Source organism: Rhineura floridana, chromosome 3 (assembly GCF_030035675.1).
Source record: "Rhineura floridana isolate rRhiFlo1 chromosome 3, rRhiFlo1.hap2, whole genome shotgun sequence".
NCBI lineage: Eukaryota > Metazoa > Chordata > Lepidosauria > Squamata > Rhineuridae > Rhineura > Rhineura floridana.
Genome location: NC_084482.1, coordinates 79468242 through 79496150, shown reverse-complemented (window position 1 = coordinate 79496150; position 27909 = coordinate 79468242). Strand labels below are relative to the sequence as shown.

The 27909-nt window shown below is 41.6% G+C and overlaps 2 protein-coding genes across 8 annotated transcripts; one reads left to right on the top strand and one right to left on the bottom strand.

Annotated features, from left to right (window-relative positions):
- The first annotated feature begins 33 nt into the window (after positions 1-33).
- Positions 34-17100, top strand: NUDCD2 (NudC domain containing 2). 3 transcript variants are annotated; one of them, XM_061616778.1, is made up of 6 exons: positions 42-386; positions 2021-2069; positions 3354-3505; positions 6422-7768; positions 13876-13983; positions 15811-17099. In XM_061616778.1, the coding sequence occupies exons 1-4, from the start codon at positions 198-200 to the stop codon at positions 6503-6505; spliced, it is 474 nt and encodes a 157-aa protein (XP_061472762.1). In that variant the 5' UTR covers positions 42-197; the 3' UTR covers positions 6506-7768; positions 13876-13983; positions 15811-17099. The 3 variants fall into 3 exon arrangements, with proteins under 3 accessions (XP_061472760.1, XP_061472761.1, XP_061472762.1); XM_061616776.1 differs by lacking the exon at positions 6422-7768 and having other exon boundaries at positions 34-386; positions 13876-13993; positions 15811-17100; XM_061616777.1 differs by lacking the exon at positions 6422-7768 and having other exon boundaries at positions 34-386.
- On the bottom strand, positions 10106-27248 carry CCNG1 (cyclin G1). 5 transcript variants are annotated; one of them, XM_061616772.1, is made up of 8 exons: positions 26566-26870; positions 26094-26144; positions 24727-24990; positions 18688-18941; positions 16012-16090; positions 15827-15922; positions 13093-13288; positions 10106-12003 (listed from the first exon to the last, which is right to left on the bottom strand). In XM_061616772.1, the coding sequence occupies exons 3-8, from the start codon at positions 24988-24990 to the stop codon at positions 11993-11995; spliced, it is 900 nt and encodes a 299-aa protein (XP_061472756.1). In that variant the 5' UTR covers positions 26094-26144; positions 26566-26870; the 3' UTR covers positions 10106-11992. The 5 variants fall into 5 exon arrangements, with proteins under 5 accessions (XP_061472756.1, XP_061472758.1, XP_061472754.1 ...); XM_061616773.1 differs by lacking the exon at positions 26094-26144 and adding an exon at positions 26943-27248 and having other exon boundaries at positions 10107-12003; positions 26566-26646; XM_061616774.1 differs by lacking the exons at positions 26094-26144; positions 26566-26870 and adding an exon at positions 25923-26015.
- Positions 27249-27909: the final 661 nt, after the last annotated feature.

The window sequence follows — 27909 nt, the reverse complement described above, 5'->3', positions numbered from 1 at the left end:
TTGGTCCTTTTCCTAGCTCTATGGGTGGCCTAATGAGAAGCTGGCGGAAGTGGGAAGAGGCTGTGGCGTCTCTGCGCGTTCGCCATCGGGATCAGTTCCGGGGCCGGGCTATGCTGCAAACCGGTGAGGAGCTTTGCGCAGCTCAAAGACATGCATTTTTTCCGGAGACGGGGATGAGGAGAGCGTGATCAAAGTGGATGTCGGCGCCGTTCGAGGAGCGGAGCGGGCTGGTGCCGTGCGCCACTCCCTGGGGCCGCTGGTACCAAACCATGGAAGAGGTGTTCATCGAGGTGAACGTGCCCCAGGGGACCCGCGCGCGCGACGTCGAGTGTAGCCTGAAGAGTCGGCATCTGTCGCTGACGGTGGCTGGCAAGGAGGTGCTCAAGGTGCGGAAAGGAGGCGGAGCGCAGGCACGCTATGAGAAAGCGCCTTTCTTGCTCTCGTGTTGTTGGTAGCCCCACTTAGTAATAATCCCTCATCTCGCCTTCTTCCCCCAGTTGCATAGCCTTGGCCAAGCTTCTCTTCCGACGCTGGCCTGGATACGTGCACACGTAACTGACTTGCTCTGCGGCGCGGTCATGCATGTCAACCGTCACTTCATGTTAATAATAATCTTCAAGCGACGAGTATGCATTTTTCAGCCAGGGCCTTTCCAGGCGTTCTTTTTATTGTGCATTCATGACTATTTGTGCTCACCATGGTAGCAGGTTGGTTACATGCAATCCCGCCTTCTGTACTGTTTGTGCCTGCAGAAGTTTCGGGGTGGTCATACTGCTTTGTTTCCAATCCATGCATGCTCCATAACCTCCTGCTGAAATCCTGTGACGTTTCATGCTATAAAGGTCCCAGGTTGTTGCTGTTGTGCAATAGTGTGTGATTGCCTTTCTGGATAATGCAACAACCCTTGCAGAACAACTAATAAATTGGAATGTCATGTGGAGGGTCCAGTTTAAATCCACTAATGCACTATTATTGTGTTAATGATGGGTTGCAGAATGCACCTGCAACCCCCCGCCCCCCATTCTTTAGAGAAGAGTATCTGTCTGACCTAGAAAAAAGTGGGTGTGGGAGATTGGTGTCCTTGATTTGTTTCTTCACCCCACACCTGTCTGCCCCATACACTCTGTAATAGCACAGTCCTAACAATGGGCAATATTCAGCTAATTTTTCCCATCAGTGCAAGCCTTGGATGTAGCTATAAAGAATGGAGAATCATTTTCCCACCAGAAATGAAGAAAAAAGATAAGAGTACAGCTGGCAAAACCAATGTTGGGAAGCATTAGATAGCTCATCCATATTTTTCCTTGCAATAGTTCCTTTGAATCCCAAAACTGTGTGTGCTTTTTCTTTTTAACAAAATGATTCTTGTATGCTCTAGTTGTGTGTTAAAGCTGTAATCAGAGAAGACCTTGAGGTTCTATTTTTATTTTGGTTTCATGTGGCAGGATCTGTTCCTCCCCTTGCTTTAATCCTTCTCAGATGTATTTGTTGTCCGTATTTAATGTTTATTCATTAAATCATTCATTCATCCTTGCCTCTCACTTTTGAGACATAGTCCTATAAAACTAAAGCACATAATTAGCCTGCTGCATTCTTTTTGTGTAAGCAAGTATTTGTCTGCTTCATCACATGTGGAAGGCCATACGATTTGTAGTTAATTCTGCCATTATAAATTAATGGAGTAGAATTCATGAGAAATTAAAAGTGGAAATTAAGCTCGTATTGTGCTGTTGGGATATTGCAAACATAATAGAATGCTTGCAGGCTCTACAGTTAAAATACTAGACAAGCAAAAGTGAGCCCCTATAATTAAACAAATTTACTAAACTAAAAAAAATTAAAAACATATTCTACTGTCAGACAATTAACATTTACTTAAATGCAGATATATATTTGTGTATATATATGTATTTCTGCAACCAGTTTGAGAAGTTTGAAGATTCAAATCAAGTCTTGTTTTTTTACAAGTACATGTTATATTACCTTTTTTTTAAAAAAACAACCCCAATATTTCTTTCAGGGAAAACTCTTTGATTCTACAATAGCTGATGAAGCAACATGGACGCTAGGTAATATCTTTGTTTAAGTGAACTTTTGAGAGGCAATTTAGTTTCTTTGCTGACTTTTCGTCCTCCAGTAAGCTTTTTGTTTTATTAGTGAAAATCACATGGGATTTTGATCCTTCCATGCAAGGCACATGAGGATTCCCATGGGGATCAACAGGACACTTGCCCCCCCTGTACTTGTAGTCTGGGAGAAAGGAAGTCTGCATGCCTCCCATTTTAACAAGCAGCCCTCACATTATGTTAAAGTTGTGTGAGCTCCAGATCTAGCCTAATATGGCTGAGCGTATACAAAGAGTTGGGTGAACACATGGCATGAACACATAATCAGGTGCATACAGACCTCCCACTCTATTTGTGCTGACTGCTCATGCACTGGAACTAGATGGGAAGGTGGCATGGATCTGTTATTGAGTCTGCATATGGAAAGTTTGTCTTCTAGCAAGAGTCCACAAATGCACTCATCAGCTTGCCACTGATGAGTACTTTTTATTTTGTTGCCCTACCCTACATCAACAGTCAACATATATTAACTTAGGATGAATATATGAAGACAAAACAAATTGCAATACAATCCATCTCAGGGGAAGCCGGCATAAGTGGTGCTGGCAGAAGAGAAGCTGGCATAAAGTTACACCACATCCAGTTGCCATTCAGGAGCTTCTGAAAGTAAAAGCTGCTCTCCCAAATACTCCTACCGGGGGGTAAGCCCTCTCCATTGATTCCTATTGCAGTTATTTTCTTAGACTGACCTTTTTCCCAGTGTAGCTTTTGCCTGAATTGGGTCCTACAGGAGCGCTCTCAACACAAGTTGTATGTGGCTTCAGCCCCGTCATCTTGGCCCTCCTTTGACACATCCCTGTAGTGCCTTTTTTTCGAGACTTATGCCAGCTACACTTATGCTGGTCTGATTGAGCCCTGGCTGAGCCGGGATGAGGAACTTACACTGGCATAGCCTGGCTGAGCTGGGATCCAGCTGACTCAGCTGGAGATCCGCCACATTCAACTCCCCACAGACTGGTGCAAATGTGAGTTGGATTGTGCCCTTAGTCAGAAAAGGAAAGTTCACACATTCAGTGTTGGCTGCACCAATACTGTTTGTAATACTTTTTAGAGGGAACGTGCCTGTGCTTGCTGGTCAAGAATAACTAGATCCAAATGTAAAAAAAGTCATCATCTGGGCTCCTATTGGAAGGGTGGGAGGGCAAGATATAAATCAAATAAATAAATAAAATAGGTTGTGTGTCATTGGTAATCCCCTTTCCTCTTTTTAAAAATCATATTTCAAAGAGGACCAGAAGCTGATACGAATTGTCTTGACAAAAACCAATCGTGATGCTGGAAATTGTTGGAGTTCTTTGTTGGAGAATGAGTATGTTGCTGATCCTTGGGTCCAGGACCAAATGCAGAGGAAGCTGACGCTGGAAAGGTTCCAAAGAGAGGCAAGTCCATGGACATCAGTTAATGTTTGTGGCTAGGTATTTAAACCAAAATTTGTAGGAAAGCAATGTATTTATTGTTGTTATGTGCCTTCAAGTCGATTTTGACTTATGGCGACCCTATGAATCAACAACCTTCAATACCATCTGTTATAAACCACCCTGTTCAGAACTTGTAAGTGCAGGTCTGTGGCTTCCTTTATGGAATCAGTCCATCTCTTGTTTGGCCTTCCTCTTTTTCTACTCCCTTCTGTTTTTCCCAGCATTACTGTCCTTTCTAGTGAATCATGTCTTCTCATGATGTCCAAAGTATGATAACCTCAGTTTCATCATTTTGGCTTCTAGTGACAGTTCTGGTTTAATTTGTTCTAACACCCAATTATTTGCCTTTTTCGCAGTCCATGGTATGCGCAGAGCTCTCCTCCAACACCACATTTCAAATGAGTTGATTTTTCTCTTATCCGCTTTTTTCACTGTCCAACTTTCACATCCATACATAGAGATCGAGAATACCACGGTCTGAATGATCCTGACTTTGGTGTTCAGTGATACATCTTTGCATTTGAGGACCTTTTCTAGTTCTCTCATAGCTGCCCTTCCCAGTCCTAGCCTTCTTCTGATTTCTTGACTATTGTCTCCATTTTGGTTAATGACTGTGCCGAGGTATTAATAAGGTATTAATAATCCTTGACAAGTTCAATGTCCTCATTGTCAACTTTAAAGTTACACAAATCTTCTGTTGTCATTCATTTAGTCTTGATGTTCAGTTATATTCCTCCTTTTGTGCTTTCCTCTTTAACTTTCATCAGCATTCGTTTCAAATCATTACTGGTTTTTGCTAAGAGTATGGTATCGTCTGCAAATCTTAAATTATTAATATTTCTCCCTCCAATTTTCACACCTCCTACATCTTGGTCCAATTCCGCTTTCCGTATGGTATGTTTTGCATATAGATTAAACAAATAGGGTGATAAAATACACCTCTGTCTCACACCCTTCCCGACTGGGAACCAATCGGTTTCTCCATATTCTGTCCTTACAGTAGTATATTCTTCTGGGATGTTACTTAAATTGTATTTTGGCATTATGGTTGCTTTGTTTTCTTCTTTAGCTTTACTCTGTTTTTTAATATTACCAGTTCATGATCTGTACTGCAGTCTGCTCCTGGTCTTATTTTTGCAGAAAGTATGGAAGTTCTCCACCTTCTGCTACCATTTATATAATCAGTTTGATTCCTATATTGACCATTTGGTGATGTCCACGTGTACAGTCGTCTTTTGGGTTGCTCAAAAAATGAGTTTGAAAGAAACAAATTGTTGGCTTCACAGAATTCAATAAGTCTTTCTCCTGCGTCATTTCTATGTCCCAAGCCTCATTTCCCCACAATTTCGAGTTCTTCTCTGTTCCCTACTTTTGCATTCCAGTACCCCATAATTATCAGAACATCTTGTTTGGGGGTGTGATCAATTTCTTCCTGTACTTCTGTGTAAAATCTCTCCAATTCCTCTTCTTCTGTGTTTGCCGTTGGAGCGTAGACTTGGATGATGTTAATATGTTTCCCGTCATCTCATTAATACCACTCGCTCACATCTTGTGTTATAGCTCCTAATTGCTTTTCCTACATCACTTCTTGCTATTGAAGCAACCCCATTTCTTCTTAATTTCTCATTTCTGGCATAAAATATTTTATAGTTGCCTGATTGAAAATGTTCCATTCCCGCCCATTTTAATTCACTCACGCCAAGTATTGTAATGTTGATGCATTCCATTTCTTGCTTGACAGTTTTTAACTTCCCCTGGTTCATGCTTCACACATTCCATCTTCCTATTGTGTGCATTGTACAACTCCGGACTCTCCTTTCACATCTGTGTGCATCAGCCTCTGGGCTTCCTTTCGGCTTTGACCCAGTGGCGTCATTAGTCACAGTGCTACTCGTACTTGTCTGTTGTTCTCCGCCAGTAGCTCACTGAGTGCCATTTGATCTGGAGGTCTCATTTTCCAGCACTATCTTGTGTTGCATTTTGGATACTCTGTTCATAGGGTTTTCATGGTATGGGGTATTCAGAGGTGGTTTACCATTGCCTTCCTCTGAGTTTGGATGCATGTTCTATTTTTCCTGAATATAACCACAGCATGTACTGTTATGCATTGTAAAAGTAACCCAGAATTCATTCAGCATCTTAAGTTTGAAGCTTGAACAGTTCTTGTTGGTATCTAAATGCAGTAGCCAATACTTGAGAGGAAGGAAAGTGGGGTTCTCCACAAGCATGAGGGCCTTGTTGACACTGCAGCTCAGGTCCATTGACAAAATACCAATGGAGAAGGTAGACTGAACAACAGGGCAGAGACCAGGGCAGTCAACCCTTCCCCTTTTAGATCTTCCAGGTACAAGTTCACAAGTGAACAGTCCCAGTTACATCAAATATGCAGGTATTCATTCATTAGGGGGACAGCTCCTCTGCTGACACTGAGAATAAGCGTCTTAGAGCAAAGGAGCACTTCACTTAGAGGAAGGTACTGCTTGCGGATTTCCCGTGAACATCAGTTTGGCCACTGAGAACAAGATGCTGGACTCGATTGGCCACTGGCCGGATCCAGTAGACTCGGCTTACGTTCTTAAGAGGGAAATGATTGCTTAGGAGGGGCTCATTCCTTGGGGGATTGTCCTCATAATGAAGGACTTAACCCATTCCTTAGGTGGTTCGTAATAGTGAGTGAATTGATAACTAATCAGAGAACTGGATTTGGACATGGTGATTTGCCTACCTGCTGCAAAGACAGCAGACGTCACCCTTCATTTAGATAGTACTGGAAGGACCCAACAGACACATCAACACCAATGATGGGAAATGTAGTAACCTGTTAACCTGATGAACATGCTCACAAAGGGCATACATGAAATCTTATATCTTTTACAGAACCCTGGATTTGACTTCAGCGGAGCAGAAATTTCTGGAAACTATAGCAAAGGCGGGCCAGACTTCTCTAGTCTTGGAAGATAGCTGTGTATTTTTCAAATGTATTTTCTTGAATTAAAATTGTAAAAGTTATGGGATATAGCTTGGCCAAAGAATTCAATTGTGTGAAGTAGGGTTCAGAATATTTTTCTGCTTTTTCTAGACAGCTTTTAGACCACAAAACCATAAAGGCTTTTGCTTAAATTGTACTAACATGGTAATGAATAATAAATACTTGACACATACATACAATTTACACATCAGTATTATTTGTACAATGGCACTGCTTATCAAGACTGAGAATTCATTTTCAACAGCTTTAATTAAAAAACTGTTGTGCGAGCTGTAAGTTGTCTTGAAGAGACATAGGCTGCTTTCACACTGTACTTTATTTTGTTATTCTGACAATTTCTTACCTGGTAATTAGCACATTATATTTGATCTTTCACACAACGTATAAACTAGCTCCGGAATTCTAGTGGAATGTAGTGGAAGTTTAGTGCAAATTTCCATGATAAATGATACCCGAAATAATCCGTTAGCAAGGCTGTGAACCTGGAAGATTGCAGGAGTTTTTCACTAGCTGCAGCTGCTCACGTGACAGGCATCCCAGCATGCAGTGTGTTCCCGCCTTTTAGTTGTGCTGGTTTTTTGTTTTGCTTTTTGCCTGACAAATGTACTGGTATTCCGGCATCGGCACAGACAGCAGCAGCATTTCCCACACACACACCCGTGTTGATACAACTAAAACAATTTAAAAAGTCAGATCCTAAAGGGAGAGGGCTTGCATGGCAACAGGACGAGATCTTAGACCTCCTACACAGGGGGAACAGTGCGCATGTGTATAATGGGTGCGGGATGAAAATGAGGCGTTCATTGCAGCTGTGTGAAAGACCATTGCACAAAAAGCCGGTATATCGGCTGAAAAAGCTGCTGTTCCTTAACACAACAGGTACTGCAGTGTGAAAGGGATTTTAGCAATCGGGACGGAAGTGCTACCTTTTTAATCAGTTAAACTAACGCAAGCAGCCATAAACTGCATAATTCATTGGGTTAGGAATACTACCACCTACATGCTCCAGGCTTTTATTTTGATAGCAAACTGCCACTGTTAGTAAAGTGATTTTTGAAATGACATCCTTTGTGTTCTGTGTTGTGATATAGGAAAGGCACATTATTTTAAAGACTGGATAATTAAAAGCAATTTGACATGCTGTTGTGATTCTGTATGACACCAACTCAGTTGACCCAAGTCCAATACGGTTAATGTGGAAGTGGCTATAGCCCCAGTGTGAAACACTGGCCCAGGTATGCTAAAGTGTGGTATAATGAGTTTTGTGCTAAATTCACCTGCAAGATAAACCAAAAGAGTGAAATTATCAAGCTGCAGTCTTGGGCAGAGTAGTCTTGCAGTAATATTCTTCCTGGATCTTTACCCATACCACGGGGGGGTGGGGTCTGATTTGGTTTCAAAGAACTGCTTTGAGTACAACCTAAAGCTGTGTCATGCAGTGGGATTTTTGACCTTTGGTATTTGTTATGCAGTATGAGGGCCTAGCTTTCAAACTGCTTGTGAAGAGTTTTAGAAGGGTTTGCCATGCAGTTTCCCATCCTGCCGTTTGAAAAACACTGGCCCAGAGTCCCCTTGGGCATGCAGAACTAGTTCCAAGATTCTTTTGATCTTGGCCTCTGTACAGTTAAGCATGTAAAGGTTTAAATGTTTGCTTTTGTAAACTTTTTTGCTAAGTCCAGAATAATATGTACTTCCTGTGAAATCAGTAAATGGTCAGTTTTAACAGTTACATCCCATTCTAGAGCAGCAGTGGGGAACCTGTTCAGATATTGTTGGACTCCAGCTCCCGTCAGCCTCAGCCAGCATGGCCAATGGTCCAACATCACCTGAAGGGCGATAGATTCCCTCTGTTGTAAAGGACAGTAAGCAAAATATTGCTTTGCATGTGGTTAAAATTTAGTTGCATTTATATATACACTCAGAGAACTGAAAACATTTAATTGTAGTTTGTCTGATTACCTCCTTAATCATGTATGCCCTACATCTTTATTTAAGATCTCTATGACCTCTCTATGGAGGTAGTAATTTTCATGTTCGAACAAGTCGAACCTTTTCCATGAATTGGTTTATACCATATGCAGAAACGGGACATATTCAGTTTCTAAGTAAAAATAGCTTTGCTAAAGCTGTTTCCCAAGATCTCAACATTATTGTTTTAATTAACTGTTAAGTTGCCACAGAACCTGTAGTTGGGTACAAATTGAACAGAACCCAGAACTTTTGTTGTGCATAATGAATCATTTATAAACAAAAGTAACATACATAAACACATTTAAAGAACATCCCACCCCCAAGTATCCTAGGAACTGTAGCTTACTCCTCATAGAGCTACAATTCTCAGCACCCTTAAACTATACTTCCAATTCTTTGGGGGAGATGTCCTTTGATTGTATGGCATGTACGCAGTCATACACTCCATAAGACAAAGGAGAGACCTTGACCTACGGTGAGAGAAAAAACTGTCAAAAGGGAGTGATGATATAATGTATCTAATGAAGTCACCCTGTTCATTAGATTTATATCCTGCCCTTCTTCCCAGTAGGAGCCCAGGGCAGCAATACAAGGACTTCCACTTGTGCAATAAGACTTCCTCTCTCTTCCCTGTGTGCTCCCACAAATCTGCTCTGGAGAGTTGGAGGGACCCCCAGAACATGTTTTGAAGGAGTATGTGGGAAAAGGAGAGGGAGAAGTCCTGTTGCGCAGGCAGAAGTCCTTGAGCTGATGGGATTTCACTGGGTACAACCTTTATGACCATTCATTGAGCTATTATGTTCCTCTAGCAGAAACACAAAAATGGTGTACTAGTTAGCCTAATGCAAATAAAACAAAAACTTGTGCCAGATGCATTCCAATCTTCCCTCCCTCTCTCACCCTGACCATTTAAGTTACAAGAGTGCTGCATGCTTTCCTATGGCCCTCCAGCTGTCATTGGAGGACAATTCCTCTCATCCCTGACAGTTTGCTATGCTGGCTGAGTTGGATGGGAGCTGGAAGTCTAACATCTGGAGGGCCCACACAGCCCCCACCTCTGGCTTAAAGGGATATTTTGAGAAAGAACTAGGTGCTGGACTTATAACTAGGCACCACTGTTTTAACTGACCTCCCCTCAAGTGTCTTTCCACAAGGATAGATTCCTTACATTTAGGTACAGATGCTGTCCACACAGATACACCACTTTGCTATACATGGTCTAGTGTGTGCAGCCTTGTCAGCTAATATTTCTGAAAGACTACTTTTGCCTTAACTTTCTGTAATAGTTTTAGGCATTTTTAAATCAGACACACAGTGTATGGTTCCATTATTATTGTTTTACACAATTCATTTGCTGTTTGAAACCAAATACGGGGAAGAGGCTTACACCTTTCAGTGTATCCAATTTCTCTTGTGCATTTCTCCCTATTCCCTGAACTTTTGTCTGGGCTAGGACAGAGTTAGGGTAGCCAAAGGGATAAGGAGCCCCTCTTTCTAGTGTCTATGCTTCTGCTTCAAGTTGCGGGCACAGTACTATACAAGGATTTTTTTCTTTAAGCTAGTTACCTGCAGGATGAGAGGCAAAAAAATTAACTTGTACAATGCCATTTCAATATGTTTTATTGAAAGGTATGCTGCTGCTTACAAGGCATAATGGCCCATGATAACTAGTTACAAATTTCCTGCATCTCACCGAATGTTTCATTTTGAATTCTCTCTTCCCTATCACAAAAGGCACATGTTAGGAGATATAAACACATTAAGAAGTTTAGCAGTATGGTCACTTACAAACCAACAGTTAATGGAAACAGCCTGTCAGTTTGTTTTTAAGAGTAGCGTGTATTGAGGTAGATGTAGAGGTTTGCATCCAAGTCCTGGGTCAGACCAGAAAGAACAAGATTCTTTTAGATTTAAACATCTATTCACAAAACTAGCATTGTTAGCTTGACCCTAAAGGCAATCAAGCAGTCCTCAACACTGACTAATCCCGTTATGGTAAAATGTTATCACATCAGTGCGCAGGACGAATCAGTGCTTGATGTTGCCACTCTAGCACTAAAACACTTACCCGCAAAGAGTTTTAGCTGGCAGTTTTAGAACATCAGGTAGAAATGGCCATATAAGAATTCAGACAGGCTACTACATTCATTAACACACAAGCTATAGAACTAACCCAGTTAACATAGTTGGAACAAGTTTAGACTAGAAGTGCCAGTCAGACAAAATAGCTTAAATGAAGAAGTGTTGATGCAGCCAAGGTGGAAAAGTCACTACTGATGTATTGTGGCATAGTGACAAGCACTTTAACACATCACAGCTATATGGCAAAACTGCACTCTTGGCTTCATGTTTCAGGAGACTGCCATTCTCATCCTAAAGCTGTTTTGTCTTCATTCATGTGGCCATGATGCTAAAAAGGTAGCTCATGTTTGCTTCCCATGTTCAGCTATTAATTTAAATCTTGAAGCAATCATAAATGGTCTAATGGTAGCAAGGCTTGCCTTGGCATCAAGGTATCTTTGTTGGCAGAATCCATTCATCGCTGCGTTATGCAAGCTACTTCACACTAGAAACACTTTTCAGCTTAAAAAAGCAAGCTTGTGGGCTGCCATGCTGTTAAGAGTATTTGAAAATGAGGTGTTATGAAGCCACCTTAATCCAATGCCCTATTCCAAGTCATACATAACACATATACTAGCCACTATCATGTTTACCAAGATGGACCCAACACATATACAAGATAAAAGGGTTTTGCTCAATACAAACAATGTCTCATCTCAGTCTGTATTTCTGTTCGGTATTACTAACATCCTCAGTGCTTGACCTACATTCTTAATTCAACTTAACTGTGAATGAACATTGTAAAGTTTCAAAGTCTTTTAAAAAAAGTAAACAGCATTTACATTTTACTAGAATGTGTTGCAGAGTTGTGCTTATCGCATTATGTATAGAAATGCTTTAGTTTTAATACATTGATGTTTAGGACACACTAAAAACACTATTGTTTAACTCAAACACTTGCAATTCCTATATGACCCCGTGGTGACATTCAATCCGGTTCCATATTTGTAAAGTGCATCATTATTTAAAGCAGTTACAGAATCCTGGTTGAAGCTGGAAAGTTTAAATTGCACTGTTTTGTGTTAAACATAACTTGAACACATCAAAGGTACCTAGTCCAGGAAGTGCTGTATTTAGCAGAAATGTTTGGGACCGAACACTACTGATGGCCTGCATTTCAGTTTCCCCAGAATTCAAGATGACACACTTGACTAGCTGCAAATAGAAATATGTTATAGACCCAGGAATCATTCCGTAAGAGTATCTTCATTATCCTGAGGAATTTAAAAAACCAGTCTTATGGTGGCAAGCAGATATATTTTAAATGAGTCATGGAAATTGGTTTTCGATAGGGTTCAAGACATCCAGCAGATTCTCTGCTCGAATACAAAGCGAGATCCTAGGGCAGACAGGGCTCCCATTTTTTCTTAAGGATTGTCTATAGTTAAAGAAAAAAAGGTTATTGCAGGGTAGAAGTGAATCAGTACAAGCTGATTTAGTCAGTACTGTTTACCGCAATCTGTGTTCAGCAAAGAAACAAGTTATGCAGTGAGATGAAGATTTACAAGATTTTTTGTCACCGTTTCATCATCCTGCTTTCAGGAGCAAGTTTATATCTACATCAGTCAAAACCTAGCTTACCATAAAGAGATTACTAATGTAAAGATGGCACAAGCGCATTAATGTACGTGACCATTGTCATTCTGAAAACCTAGGGAAATACTTTTTCCATTAGCGATGGGAAACCTGTGGCCCTCCAGATGTTACTGAATTACAATTCCCATCATCCCTGACCATTGACAATGCTGGCTTAGGCTGATGGGTGTTGGAGTCCAACAACATCTGGAGAGCCACTGGTTCCCATCCCTGCTCTGCATTGGTTGATAATTCAGAGGCCTGCTGCTTTACTGTTACCTGCTCATTCATCAGAGACAGCTTTTTGTGCCAGTCATGACTGCTGTCAGTGTTTAAACAATGTTCTCTTTATGCTTGAAAGGATCAGAAGAGTAAAGCGTGTAAGGAGCTTTGATATGTAACTAGCACTCCTGATCCAGCCACACCTAATTACAGCGGGTGGAAGATGGTCAGAAAGTTTGTAAAAACACACTTTGAACTATGCAAGTTAGAAGTTAAAGAAAATACACAGGCCATAACAATGTAAATAGGCAACTTATTTGAAGACTATTCAGTTGTGAGTAGTAAAAATAAATGATATGCTAAGTACGAGCAGATTTTAGGGGCACATCGGGAGCTGCAGGGAGGAGGTAAGGAAGGTGAAATCCTGTTGAACAGACTTCCCTTTGTGGCTCTCAAGCAGACAGTGTTGGATATAACCTTAAGAGCTTTCCAATCTTCTTACAGAAGTAAGAATACTTCTGATGCACTTCTAGCTCACTCCATCCCACAGGGTCAGGGGAGTTTTAAAAATTCTATAGTCATTAGGAGTAGATTTTTAAATGCCCTCCCTGCATAGCATTTGGATCTTCTGCATACCCAGGCCCCAATATCTCTTTTCAAATTTACTCACCTTTTAGAAAGCCAGTTTCTGGGATAGTGGGAAGATGGGCAATTCTGTAGTAACTGTGCTTTAGTTGTCGTGCTGTACGGCCAGACACAATCCATTTTAGCTTCTGAACATTTGGTTTGGAGCACTTGCTTGAGGAATATTCCAAGAGACACTTTGACACAAGTTCCTTCCAAAAGGACAGCTCTCTGCCATTTATCTGCAGAAAGCAAATTGGAAAATAAAAACTAGTCAGTACTACTCAGAACGCAGCAAAACTTTGGTTGAAAGTCAGGTGTACACTTGGCTTTTATGATATACACTAGGAACCAAGTAAGCTGATGTGACTGACAGATGATAACATACAGTGGTGGCCCCACACTTGTAGAATGCACCATCATTGTCAGTGTTTAAGTGCCAGGCTATTTACCCAGGACTTTGGTAGTTAAGTTAGCCTCTGCTATGGTGCTCATCTTTTAGCAGGGTAGGACTTGTTCTCTCTGTTGTGGTGTTGGAGGAATGTTTTAGGATTTTGTATTACAAATTGTCAGAATTTTTAGATTTTGATGTTATCTGTATTTAAACTTGTTAAGTTGCTCTGAGAGTTCTGTATGAAGCGGCTAACAAATATTCTAACTAATAATAATAATACTCTCAGCAGAATTTCTAAGACACCCTGTGCAGGTGACAAAATATCAAAATTGTGGGTGCCTGTCCGATTTCAATGGGGAAAGAGTTCCAAAGTACTGTGTATTCACTCAAGTTTATGCTCTGCCTCTTGACAAATATTCAAACTTTTGTCTCAAGGGAGTACTAAAAGCTGCCTCCCAGAAGTCCCATTTTCCTGAGCAAGCAGGGAGCAAGGAAAGAGGAATCACAGCATTTTCCAGAGAAATGACTCTTGAGAACAACCAGGTAGTCTAATGTAAGAAATAATGTCAGAAATATACTATTCCACAAGCAGCAATTACTCTAACAGCTGAATTGTGGAACCTGCTGTGCCAATGGTTAAACACTTAGAATCTGGCACTGTCTGTGCCATGCCCCAAGATATTTTGATGTTAGCAGCACAGCAAACCATGCTACTGGAAGTACCCAGTAGAGTATTCACTCTGTTTTTAAAACAGTGTCCTTGTATTTTGTCTGACACACATCAATGTCATCACACTGCACAGGCTGATTTTCTTCCAAACTGGGTAAGCCCTAATTTCAAAATGGTACTGGAGCTGGATTTCTCCCAATACCTGTTTCCCCTTGATATTTAGCCAGGCATAGTTTAATAATCTCTTTTAAGCAGGGCTGGATAGCCACCCATCAGTGATACTATAGTAGTGGATTTCCTGCATGAACAAGGGGTTGGGCTTCTAATGCTGTGCTTCTACGTGTTCTAATCCAATTTAACGTTTGGGTAGATGAAATTCTTCCTTGAAAGATATGTAGTCTCTTACGGAGCCTGTTGTCTGACAACTCAGCTCAATGCTGATGGAAACAGCAAAGAGATCTAATCTAGTGTCATTCCTAGAAGTAGTTAAGCATTTATTATACAGCCACGAGAGTGGATGGCATGGATTTTTCGCATTCTGCAATGTTAAATTGAAAATACCCCTCATGCCATTCTGATGCACATGTCATTCTGATGCTTCCCATACGCTCATTTCAAAACAAAACCTTACAAAACTTATAGTCCTGAACTCAGTAACACTTGCTGAACAACCCTCTCAATTTTCATGGCGATAAACAAAACAGAGAGAATCAAGAGTTCAAAGTGTAGAAAGAGATAGAGAGAAACAGACCCATTTGGGACTTTTCTGTAAGAGTTTTCATAGTTTGTCGAAATTAATTGAAAATCAGCCATGTTCAGAGAGTACCTGTAATTCTATTACTGACCTTGCCCCATACTCTGACCTTCATCTTCTGCAGTTGAAGTTTAAAAAATGCCAGGATGATTTTTAATTAATTTAAGAAATTTAGCATTGAAGTCAATGATAAGCCCGGGCATGCTCAGTAAGAATCAACTGTCAGTGTTCTAAAAGCCAGACTCACAGCTGCTTGGCCTGTCTAATCAGGAGGCCACACCCACACCTGACCTTTATTTCACTTTAAACAGTCATGGCTTCCCCCCAAAGAATCCTGGGTAGTGTAGTTTGTGAAGGGTGCTGAGAGGAGACTCCGATTCCCCTGACAGAGCTTCAATGGCCAGAATGGTTTAACAGTCAGCCACTCTGATTGAAGCTCTGTGAGGCAAACAGGGCATCTAACAACTCTCAACATCCTTCACTAACTACATTTCCCAGGATTCTTTGGGAGAAGCCATGACTCTCTAAAGTGAAATAAAAGTGTGGTGTGGATGTGGCCAGTGACAGGTTTGTTTTAAATTTGGGTAGGAGACTACATGTACCTACTATAGAATAAAAAGGTGGGGGAAAATGATACTGTTCACAATGTTTTCCTTTTGGAAAGGAAAGAGGCTTCCCCTCTGCCCAGTGTCCACCTACCCAATCTCTACCAAATTTATCCAAGCTAAACAGGAAGTGGATTGGACTGTGAAAGACCAACCCAAATTGTGTTTGCATTTTGACACATTTGTAGGGCAGTCCAATATCTCAGACAGGAGGTCAGGTCTCCTGCTCCGCTGGTGCATTCACTATAGCTGCCCAATTTCCCTGCTTTTTAAAGTTTGATAGAAATATCTGTTGGCTATAGGTACGTTCTTAAACCACATGTTTTTTTTTTGCCTATTAGTGAATCTACAGCCTACCTTGGAATGTATTTGAAGGTATTCTATGGCTTCCACCAACTCTGGCAGTTTTTCTTCAGCTTCCAGGGCCAATATTGAGAGAGCCAACACAGATGGCTGAGGAACAGACAAAGCAATTAAGATTACAACCACTTCTCTTCAGCTTCTGCAGAATATTTACAAGTACTAATAATTAAGAGCCTTACCTTTGCTTTTGAAAGAACAATTCTGCAGTGACATGCCTTCAACTGGGCTTCAAGTCTCTCTGAATTAAGATGTTTCTTCCTGTAAGAAAGCACATTCTAGTTTATCAGATTCTAATCTTTGCAGACAAAATCTGCATGGCAAAGTTCATCTTACTATCTTGGAACAGCAACAAGGTATTTTAAGTAACTGTAGTAATATTTATTTTATTTTGTTATTTGTAGGAGTATTTCTAAACCGCTCATTAAAAAAATCATGGTGGTGTACAATAAAATCATTACACCATGAAGTTATACAATACAAAAGAACAATGAATCAAGTCATTAAAAAACACTTGTCATACAAAAAAATCAGCAGGCAACAAATCATCACAATTATAAGTCCCTGTCTGATTTCAATTGAAATAGTGTTCCAAGGTACTGGTGTCACTATGCATGAAGTCTTAGCTTGCGTAAAAACCAAAGGAATATGCAATAACTGCAGGAACCAGGAGGGCTTCTCCAGATGATTGCAATGATTTGACTAGTGTATAAGGGACAAGGTGGTTTAACTTCTGAAAGTAAACCTCTGAGTAGTTGTTAAGTTTTGCAACACAGCCTGATACATTGTCAGTTGCCAGCTACAGGACAGCATTTTGTTACTAGTGCTTTTAATTCATAGAGGGTATTATGTGTTGCTTTGGAACTTGAGAAATAAGTACTGCAGTAGTCTTGACCCAACTTAGGTTCAGCTAGTTAGGCAAAATCTCCACAAAACTGGGATAGCACCAGACAAGTAAAAAAAAAAATTCCATGAACTGGAAATGTAGCCAACTTGTTTTAGAAAACTTTCAGTTTTTATATTCAAGTTTATTTTCATACATTCATATCCCACCTTTCAGCCTTCATGGAACCCAAGGTGGTGTTTCCAGATGGCCACCCATCCAAGCACTGACCTGACCAAAACCTACTAAGCTTCAGCAAGGTGGTACCCTCGTGCCTTCAAACCATACTCTGGCCCATAAATAAGATATGGAATTATAAATATAAAAATGTGTGACAATACTATATTCTCATAAACTCATATTGAACAAGTAAAAATCAAGCTTTTTTTGTAAAGTTTACTAAAAAATTTTAAAGAATATCAATAAAAACATACTTAGTAAACACACACACCCCATAGTAATTGTAATTTTAGCCTCTGTTAATTGAAAAAAATGGTGCATGATGAAACCACATCTCCAAATATCCCTTTCCATAAAAAGCTCCCTGCAGACAGGGAGGTGTTGCTTTTCTTAATGCAACAGTCCAATCAAATTGGTCTACCCCTCCCCCACACATAGTCTGAAGATGTACAGTCCTGTCTCCCAACACCAGTGGGTTAAAGTGTTGGGCTAAGATCCAGGTTCAAATCCCCACACAGCCATGAAGCCTACTGGGTGACCTTGGACCAGACACAATCTCCCAGCCTGACCTATCTCACAGGGTTGGTGTAATGATAAAATGGAAGGGGGAGGGAAACCATGTGACCACCTTGAGCAACTTGGAGGAAAGGTGTGATATAAATACAATATTAAATAAATACATTTCAGCTGCAGTATGTGGACCCCAGCCTCAGTCAACCTGCCTATCCTCCTCCTCCTCCTCCTCATTATAATGAAGCAGCAGTGTGGTAGTGGTAGGGATGCTAGATATTGAAGACAAAAGGGTGGATAGATAAGTAGGGGGGTTAGTGCTTTTAGGCCTTGAGATGATCATCAGAACTGATGACTTGCTTGGAGTGCACTTGGGGAATGAGAGTGGAGCAGAAGACAGACCAGCGCATACACACACACACACCTGCCCCTCCTGCAAACATCTGCAGGCATGCATGCATTTGGGCTGGTGGGAGGGGGGACGCCCTGAACTGCCACAGCATCTTGAAGAGATTGGAGGGGTGGAGTGTGGGTGGAAGAAAGGGAGGATGCTGGCACACACACTTAGGGCTCAGAGTTGGGGGCAAGCAAGTCCTGAGCTTCCTCACTGCTCCTTGGCTCTCTCTGGGCCAAAGGCGAGATCTGGGCAGCCTCGCAAATAAGAATAATTTTTAAAAGGAGGTGGCAGCGAAGCAGGAGTCAAGAGAGGCAGGCCGGCTGGCTGCCAAGAAGGAAGGGGAAAGCAGCCTTTCCTTGCAGCCTTGCTTCTTTTTGCTTCACAAAAAGCCCTCTCCTCTCATTCTGAGTAAGGCTGTTGTTAGCAGCGGCAGTGCAAGGAGAAGACAGTCGGATAGCAATCGCCTCTTCTTCCTGGTAGCTCCACCCTCAGCCTCAGTTTGCATCTGCCACGTGTTTTATAGGCAGATGCCTGCCCTTGGTGCACCTGAAAGATGCTCCGGTGCTTCAGCAAAAGTCCTCTCCTCTTGTTTGGAGCAAGGAGGAGGTGTTGTCTGCAGCGGCAGGGGGGAGTGAAGACTTTTCTTAAAAAAATAATAAAGAATTCTTTACTGTTCACAGCCCCTCTGGATTACGTCAGGGCCCCCAGGTGGGGAACCACTGAGCTACTGTACTCAATGCTATTTGGCTACAATGCATGCATCTCTTTATGGACTAGCATCTTCACTATTCATTGTTCTCAAACAGCATACACACCAAGGACTTATCTCCCGTTCTGCCTAAAGGGAATCACCCATTCCAAATGCATTCCAAAAGAAGGGCTTTCTACCTTTCACAGCTTAGGCTGCCATGCAGAACTGAATGATAAAGTTGCAGAAAGTGGAAGGCAGTTGTCACTTTCACTTTTCCACACAGCTTCTCTAGAAGAATCTCCTCCATTCTCATCAGGTCAGAAACGGTGAATCGATATTGACTGATTCGAATTAAGTCAGTGGCTAAAGGAACATTTCTCTCTTCTTCCGTTGCTTTCACAGCCAGGTAGAAGCAGCTTAGCCCCACACAGCCCAAGTGTTTTGGCTGTACCTAGAAGAGAAAGGATCGTCTGAGATGAAGGAGCTTTCTAATGAGAACTATATACAACTTCAATCACTTTACACTTAGATTGCTAACATAAATAGCTTGTTCAGAAGTAAACACCACTGTATTCAATGGGAGTTTGACTCCACATCATAGGATTATTTGTCTACAAGTCAAGTAACATGTTTATACACAACATGAAAAGGCAGCCAGATTAAAACGCTATCTTATACTATGTTCCCAAGTCAGATCCATGGATCCATCTAGTTCAGTACTGACAGGCAGCAGCTGTCCAGCATTCCAGACGGCCATTTCCAGCCCTACCTGGGACCTTCTGCATGCAATCTCTACCATTAAGCTACAGCCCTTTCCTGTCAAACTTCAAAATGTTCTCTCCCCACCCCCATAAATCTTCTTTTCAATGTTATTTTTACTAAGATTTTTCATAACACAATTTAATAAGACAAGAGTACAAGAAGGATCATATATACCTAAGCAAATAGCACAGGCCTAACAGGCTGCAATAGGGGGACAACCAGTATCAGTCATGGAGACATAGCTAGGATAATTGAATCACTCCAAAACAACAGTTGGGAAACAAGACAACACATCGTTTTATCACAGATATTGGCATATCTAATAAATTGGTACCACGCTTCAGTAAATTTGTCCGAGTGTATTTGTCCCCTCACTACACTGGGTCAGTTTTTCATCCCAGGCTAATTGGCAGACTCAAGTATACCATCTATGAATGGAAAGGTTTTCCAAATCTTTTGTTACATACAACCTCCAGGATTAACTCCATGTGGCTGTATACTATAGCCAGCGTGGATTTTTCACATTCCGCAATGTTAAATTGAAAATACCCCCATGCCATTCTGATGCTTCCCATAAGCTCATTTCAAAATAAAACCTTACCAAACTTACAGTCCTGAACTCAGAAACACTTGCTTAACAACCCTCTCAATTTTCATGGCAATACACCAAACAGTCCGAGAGAATAGAGGGTTCAAATCTAAAAAGAGAGGAAAAAACTCCAGAGCTGTTTTGGACTTTTTTCTCGGAGAGTTCTCATAATCTGCTGAAATTCATTAAAAATCAGCCATGTTCACAGAGTACCTGTAATCCTAATACTGACCTTGCCTCATACTCTAACCTTCATCTTCTACAGTTTAAAAATTTAAAAAATGCCTGGCTGATTTTTAATTAATTTAAGAAATTTTAGCTTGAAGCCAATGATAAGGGTGGGCATGCTCGGTAAGGACCAACTGTCAGTGTTCTAAAAGCCTCACAGCTGCTGGGCTTGGCTAATAAGAGGGCCACACCCACACCAGACTTGATTTCACTTGAGACATTAATGGCTTCCCTCAAAGAATCCTGGGAAGTGTAGTTTGTGAAGGGTGCTGAGAGGACACTCCTATTCCCCTGAGAGAATGGCTTAACAGTCAGCCACTCCGATTGAAGGCCTGTGAGAGGAACAGGGTGTCTCCTAGCAACTCTCAGCACCCTTCACTAACTACACTTCCCAGGATTCTTTGAGAGAAGCCATGATTGGCTTTGATCCATGGCTTTGAGAGAACCCATGATAAATTGTTTTAAATTGTGTTTTAAATTGTTTTTAAAAGATGTGTTTTTAAATTTGTATATTTCATCAGTTTATTACAGGCAACCAAATACAGGATTTAGCCAGATAAAATACTAATATACAGAGGCAGTATCTAAAAACTTTACAGTGGTATCTAAAACTGTAACAAGAATTATAACATTATAACAACATTTAAAAGTAAAACTCAGATCGCGAGGCAAGCTTGTCTAATCTGAGCAGCTCTCACGGCAAAATTGGCTGTGCTGACCTTTACAGATCTATCTGGGCTGGTCAACAAATATTTGATCTTCTCTATATCACTAGAGGAGGAGGAAATTGCCACTAGAAATTTCTCTAAGTATTTCTTCCTTAAATTTGTATATTTGTTTTTAATGTTTTTAGTTATTGTAAACCGCCTAGAGAGCTTCGGCTATGGGGCGGTACATAAATACACTAAATAAATAGATAAATAAATAATGATTGTCCAAAGTGTAATAGAGGCCTGGTGTGGATGTGGCCAGGGACAGCTTTGTTTTAAATTTGGGTGGGAGGTAGGGTTGCCAGGTTCAGGGCCTGAGACTGATCCTGTATCTTTAGGAGAAGAGAAAGTGCAGGTGTTCTTGCAACTTTGTAATGGGAAAAACCACAAGGTAGAATTCTCCCTTCCCCCTGCACAACTTTTAAAGATACAGAAGACCTGTTGGTTGCCAGGCCTGGCCTCCAAGAGGCTCCCCCTCCCCCTTCTTCCTTCCCTCTACTCTCCCCTCCCCCTCCTCCGCCCCCACGGTCAGTTTTACCTATCCTAGCCATGATTGCACAGGAGTAAATCCAATTGAACTCAATAATCATGCAAATGGTCAGACCTGCCTTTCCCCTCCTTCCCCTTTCCTCTCCCTTCCTCCTCCCCTCCCCTCTTCCTTCTTCCTCCTCCCCTGCCCAGTTCAGCCCTCCATCCCGTCCCTCCCCCCCCCATGAGTTTTACCTATCCTAAGCATGATTGCACAGGAGTAAATCCCACTGAACTCAATAAACATTAAAACGATCACATCTGTCCTCCCCCCTCCTGCCTGCTCCCATCCCAGTCCTCCCCTCTGCCTTTCCACCCCTCCCTCCCCCTCCTCCCCCTCCTGCACTCCCTGTGGTCAATTTCACATATCCTAAGCATGATTGCAGGGGAATAAATCCCACTGAACTCAGTATTATTATTATTATTATCTTTATTTATACCCCGCCCTTTTTCCAAACTGGAACTCAAGGCATGCAAATGATCAATCCATTCTCAGCAAACTTGCACAGGATCCCATTTCTTACCTCCCGGATTAAAAAGCAGGGAAATTCACTAATAGGCAAAAAACCTTGCAGTTTAAGAATGTACCTATAGCCCACAGATATTTCTATCAAACTTTAAAAAGCAGGGAAATTGGGCAGCTATAGTGAATGCACCAGGAGAGCAGGACACCTGACCTCCTCTCTGAGATATGTGCTCAGAGGCACATGTTACCAAATTATTCCAAGCTACACAGGAAGTGGATTGAACTGTGAAAGACCAACCCAAATTGTGTTTGCATTTTGACAAATTTGTAGGACAGTACAATATCTATAGGTACGTTCTTAAACCACATGATTTTTTGCCTATTAGTGAATCTCTTCTTAACTTTCTTGAGAGACAGCTTATTCCAAATATCCTGTTTATAAGTCTACAGTGATTCCCAACTACACACCTGATCAGCTCTACATCTGGGGAAGCAAGGCAACCATTTCTTGCTGCCCAAGCACCTGCTGTCATATAAACGTCTCTAATGTTTTAAGGCTGTTCACTTCAGTATGCCCCCCCTTGCAGAAATAGCAATAGAGAGTATGTGGGCACCTGGTACACAACAGTTAATACTTTTTGAAAGAGATACTAGAATTTTATTTTTTTTACTGATCTATCTCACAGGTCCCCTTGCTGCGATTCTGTGATGCCAAAAGGTTTGTAACTTCCCTGACCCCAACTCCCAAAAAATTCTCCTTTAAAATGATAACTGAATTTAATAATGAATGGAAAACATTATTTTAAAATGGTGTGGAACAGTGTTGTTTGGAAGGCAGCCTTGAGAATTGGTTCTCACCACACCCACTTTGCTATGAGGCCCCCGGAGGGTTGCCCATCACCAATGTGGCACTCAGCCTGGAAAATGCTGCTAGATAAACATACTTGCTTGGATGTGACCTCCTCCTAGCCTTCTGCACTGGACTGAACAACCCACCACCGGGAGTTTAACACACTCCCACATAGCCCCAACAAGCCAACACACACATCAGAAACAGAAGTCATATGTGACATCAGGCATGGAGCAAGTGATAATCCAGTTCAGAAAGCAGGAGTGAACTCTTTACACATCAGCTGATGTGCAAGGAGTTCAATCCTGTTTCAGGAAAACCCAAATCATGCGGAAAGAAGGACTGAATTTCACATGCAGGTAGTTCAAGCCTGTTTGGGCAATATCTGCCCTAACCCCAAACAGGCCAACTTTGACAGGTGGGTGGGACAGCCCACCTGTAAATCACCTGATGTTGTTATGTGGGAGGGTTCAGGCCACATATTATTAGCACTAGCATTTATTGCCCACCCTTCACCCAAAAGTCCTTGGGGGGGGGTTATATCAACCTTAAAATACAGTATTAAAAATAATTAAAGACAACCAGAATCACATAATAGGGTGGGTCCTAAAAATATATATATATCAGTGTCAAAGGCCAGGGTAAAGAGGTGTATCTTCAGCATTTGCCTAAAGCTGTACAGCGAGGTTGCCAGACACACTCGGTGGGGAGGGAATTCCACAACTCAGGAGCTGCCACAGAGTATGCCCTCTTCCGGGTCACATCCCTCAAGCTTCTGAGGGTGGTGAGACTACCAAAAGTCCCCCCTCTGCTGATATACACCCAAGAGGGTCTGCAAGGAAGGAGGCAGTATTTCAGATATTTGGGACTTAAGTCATTTAGAGCTTGAAACACTAGTGTGAGCACCGTAAATTAACCCCAGAAACAAACCTGCAACCAATGCAGCTGTTTTAAAAGAGTAATGATATGAAATCTAACAGCAACCCCAGCCAGTAATCTGGCTGCTGCATTTTGGACCAGGTGACGTTCCTGAGTCATCTTCAAGGGCAGCACCACAAAGAGCACATTGCAATAATCCAGTTTGGAAGTTACCAGGGCATGGAGTACTGTGGCCAAGTCATCTCTGTCCAAAAGGGGCTGAAGCTGGCAAACCATCCGGAGCTCAAAGAAGGCACTCCTAGTCACTGAGACCACCCAAACCTCCAGTGCAATGTTGGATCCATAAGTACCCCCAAGATGCAAACCTGCTCCTTCCAGTGGAGTGCAACCCCATCCAGAACAGTCTGTTTCTCCACCAGAGAGAATTCTGGACACATAACACCTCTGTCTTTTCAGGATTCAGCCTCAGTTTATTTCCCCACATCCAGCTCATCACTGCCTCCAAGCACTGGTCTAGCACCTTAACTGCCTCTCCAGTTTCAGATGGAACAGAGAGATAAAGATCTGTCCCACTGGGATGAAAAAGTTCCCAACCTTGGGATAAACCTGGCATCCACCATCCATTCAGATCGCTTGAAACCAAGCATTTGGACAAGCTGCATATTTGTGAAACCTTTGATGTTACATGAATGTTAGCCTTTAATGCATCTTCACCCTTGAACACCGATACATCAGAATGACATGTTTTCTGTATTTTAAGGACAACCATACCTAGATCTCCACAGCCCTTTTCAAGGACGCTAACAAATATGTAAAAATAATTAAGTGTGATTAAAGATATTCAGAATTAAAGTTGGTGTGCATATTAAAGATATAGTTACACATTTAATGCTCAAAACCAAGCTCCAGTCCCACTCAAGAGAAGCAGGAGCAAGTGAGATCTCTCAAACACTCTTCTTTAGTAGCTTTTAGTCTTGAATGCATTCAGTATTGCTCAAATCAATGTGACATGGAGACATTTGTGATTCAATATATTAAGAGGCATCCAAATCTTCATTGCAGTTAAGAGGATTTATATAGCATAACTGCATGCGAATCACAAATTAATGTTGTGCTGAATGTAACTCTCCTTGCAGTTGAAGAATTCATAGTCCATATATTTGTGAAGATTTACACAAAAACAGAGATAAATTGGCCTAACAGCTTTGCAGTTTAAAGACTTACCTTCATTTTTGATAAAAACTGGTCTAAGTAATTCACTGTAACAGAAAATGTCTCTGTACCAAAGCCAAAGAACTGAATTAAACTAAGCAGGTCTTTCACTTCAAAGTCTCGTAATCTCGCAGTCATCCGGAGCCCGTTATCATGAGCAGATTCAATTATTCTAAGGCCAAAGAACTTTGGCTGACATTTTAACTCCTGTTCCAGTAACACATTCAGCTGGTGCAGCGGTTTCCGAGTCTCACTTGTTGCCAACGTTTCAATCATCTGAAATACAAAACTTGGTTCAGAATAGCTGCTTGCAGCAAAGCATTTATATGTCAAGTCACAAGAGAATCATATTTGATCCTGCCATCAGTTAGGGCATCAGATGCTGTAGAGGTACCGCTGAGAGCCATACCACATAATGTGTTACATTATCATGTAACCCACATTTGCCAAGATATTGCAAAATGAAGGAGTACAGGAGACTAGTTGGAAAAACCAGGTGGACAGCAGCATTCACCTGCACATGTAGGCACAGGAAAGCATGATCAGAAGGAAATACTCATGGTGGGGGTGTGGCATACTACTAAAAATGGTCTGGCTCGAAACATTTCAGACCCTGTTGGGTATATTTTCTCCCTATGCACTCTCCCATCACAATGTGTGAACACTATCTCTAAACAGGCCTAAAAAGATAATAACCAGAGTTAAAATAACTGCTCTACCTGATTCAGAAAGCACTGTCTCCTGCATAGGAACAGAAAATGCTTTCATGTTAAGTACTACAACATTAACTACTTTTTACAGCTGTGTTTATAATACAATCTCCAAGGCTGCATACAATAGAAGAAAGGTAAAACACAATTTGTTTAAGGCTACCATTCTACTAAAAACAGTCTGTGGCTTAAAACATATACAGTACCATTAAATGTAAACAAGAGTATTCATATTTGAATGAAGTCATGCATCCATTGTCAAGTCTGCTGGCTACACTCTACACTGGAGGGATACTGTGTGACATTCAGAGTCCAAGGGATTGCTCACAAATGTTTAAAACCATAGAAAGGAAGGCACTCAAAATAATTAAAAGCATTTTTTTCATCAGCCCATGTTTATGAAATCAGTAGATTCCTTTGAAACAACAATTGCTAGGTTAATACTTCCAGTTACACTTAATACCCTACAGACATAACTCATTTTAGGCCATATCACACCTCTGTAAAAATACTAGATGGGCTTCATCCAGGCCAGAGCTGAAAATCAAGGAAGGAGGGCTTGTCTTTCTGCTTTGTTAACAGCAGTAGACAAGCAAGTGTTACCAACCCCAAACGAGTAAACAGCAGTAAGGAAAATTGCAAGGAAAACAGTTCTATACTAGGGATGACCTTATGATGAGCGCGCCTCTCTCTCTCTCTCTCTAGCTCAGGGTTCCCCGCCTGCAAAACAGAAGAATAAATGAGTTGCCTTGGACGTGTTCTTTCTAGAGCTCTGCTTTCTAGTTTTAGAATTATGTACGGGAATCCCTGATCTGAAGTTTTGCACTTTCATACGGAGATCTAAATTTGGTTCTTCCCTCCCCCGTTTTATTTTGTTTCTAACTGGTGGATCTCGGGGTTCCATTTTTTAAAAAATATATAAAAATAAAGCAAAGCAGATCCTGCATAAGCTTGAGGTCCTCCCACCCTTTGCTCTAGTGACAGCAACTTTCTGATATGGCATGCCTGGGCTTGCTCTGTTCGCTTGCTCTGTTCTCTCCCTCCCTCCCTCCCCTCCCTCCCTTGAAAGGCAGCGATCGCTGAGGTAGGGAAAGCAATCCTCACCCATTAAAGCCACTTAGGTCACCTGCCTGTTACCTACCTTGTGTCCCAGGAGAAAAAAAGATCAGACGGTTGCGAAACGCTGCTGCTGCTGCCTATCCAAGCTGAAGTCGAACTGCAACTAAATAAAATATTTAAACTACAAATAAATAAACTTACAAACATTCTACACAGCTTCTCGTTTTAAAACCAGCAGTTTAATTTATAAATAATAATTAAAAAGCAAACAAAAAAAGCTGGCAGAGACATCCGCAGTACTTAAGCGAGACACTTATACAGCCGAGCTCTTCGATCTTTATTCCATTACAGTCTACTCCAACTCCCGGGTCTGCTTCTGCGGCTACCTACTACAAAACTCCGCCCCCTCCTCTTACGTATATCTATTAAAAAGTGTTGATCCCCTCGATTGGTTGCTACCTTTAGCTGGTAGACGAATCAAAGCTTCTCATTCAGCCCCTACCCTTTCGCAAGGAAAGAGAAGCCTACAGAGAGAAAAATGTAGAGTTGCAAACAAGCTCCTGCTATCCGTTTTCATTTGATAACTCCAGCCTTCTCTGTTACGGTTGGCCAAAGCACGATGCGTCTGAGTTCGGTGGAGCTTGGCTGGGCCAACTTTGCGTAGGTTGACCAGGGCGGGGGACAGTCTATGGGGAGGTAGGCAAATCCTATTGCACAAGCATTCCTTCAACAAACCCGATTGTCCAAAAGGATTGGGCAAAGAGATTTCACCACTAAAGACTAACTGAGCAGAGCCTTGTAAACTACTATGTTGCCAGCCATAGTAATCCCCATCTGACATGACAGTTATAACCCTCATTCCAATCTGCTGTATTGGCAGAGCCATCACAGTACCACCTGGAAGGTTGTTGTAAACCAGAATCTCAACGTCAGCCTGCCCACTAGTAACATGAAGTTAATACGGAGCTACAGCTGCAGCTAGCACATTTTTCCTACCTTACAATAAGGTCCGAGTTTGAAAGTGCACAGCTGTCTGATTTGACTTCTGCTTCTTTTCCGAAGAGCAAGAATGACACCTTACTGACTGCAAAACTGTACTGCCATGATGAACACGCACTTGAATTTCTCCATTGTCTCCAGTGAGGAGCTGGTGTCACTGTAGATTGGGAGTTGCCAACCTGGCACCTGTGAAAGTCTTCATTGAGGCCCCCAGGAAAAGCCCACACACTCTGAGGTTCATTTTTTTAGTAAGTCTTTAGTCCTCCTACAACAAACGTTATGAAGCAAAATGTGCAGGTACCCTTCTAAGCAATTTCTGTGAAATAACCCTGCATAACTGCTCCCGGCTGTCAGTGTTTTTAGTCTATTAGTGAAGTCACTGCTGAGATTGATGTGTGTTGTTTGGACACCAGGCAATAGGGCTCCC

Excerpts from the sequence above, each read along its gene's own strand:
- NUDCD2 (XM_061616776.1), top strand. The coding sequence starts at position 198 with ATGTCGGCGCCGTTCGAGGAGCGGAGCGGGCTGGTGCCGTGCGCCACT. Across the intron at positions 2,070-3,353 it reads TGAAGCAACATGGACGCTAG|AGGACCAGAAGCTGATACGA; the intron begins GTAATATCTTTG and ends CATATTTCAAAG. Across the intron at positions 3,506-13,875 it reads TGGAAAGGTTCCAAAGAGAG|GGAGTACTAAAAGCTGCCTC; the intron begins GCAAGTCCATGG and ends TTTTGTCTCAAG.
- CCNG1 (XM_061616770.1), bottom strand. The coding sequence starts at position 25,672 with ATGACTTCATTCAAATATGAATACTCTTGTTTACATTTAATG. Across the intron at positions 18,942-24,726 it reads AGTTTTTATCAAAAATGAAG|GTACAGCCAAAACACTTGGG; the intron begins GTAAGTCTTTAA and ends TTTCTCTTCTAG. Across the intron at positions 13,289-15,826 it reads ACCTTCAAATACATTCCAAG|ATAAATGGCAGAGAGCTGTC; the intron begins GTAGGCTGTAGA and ends TGCTTTCTGCAG.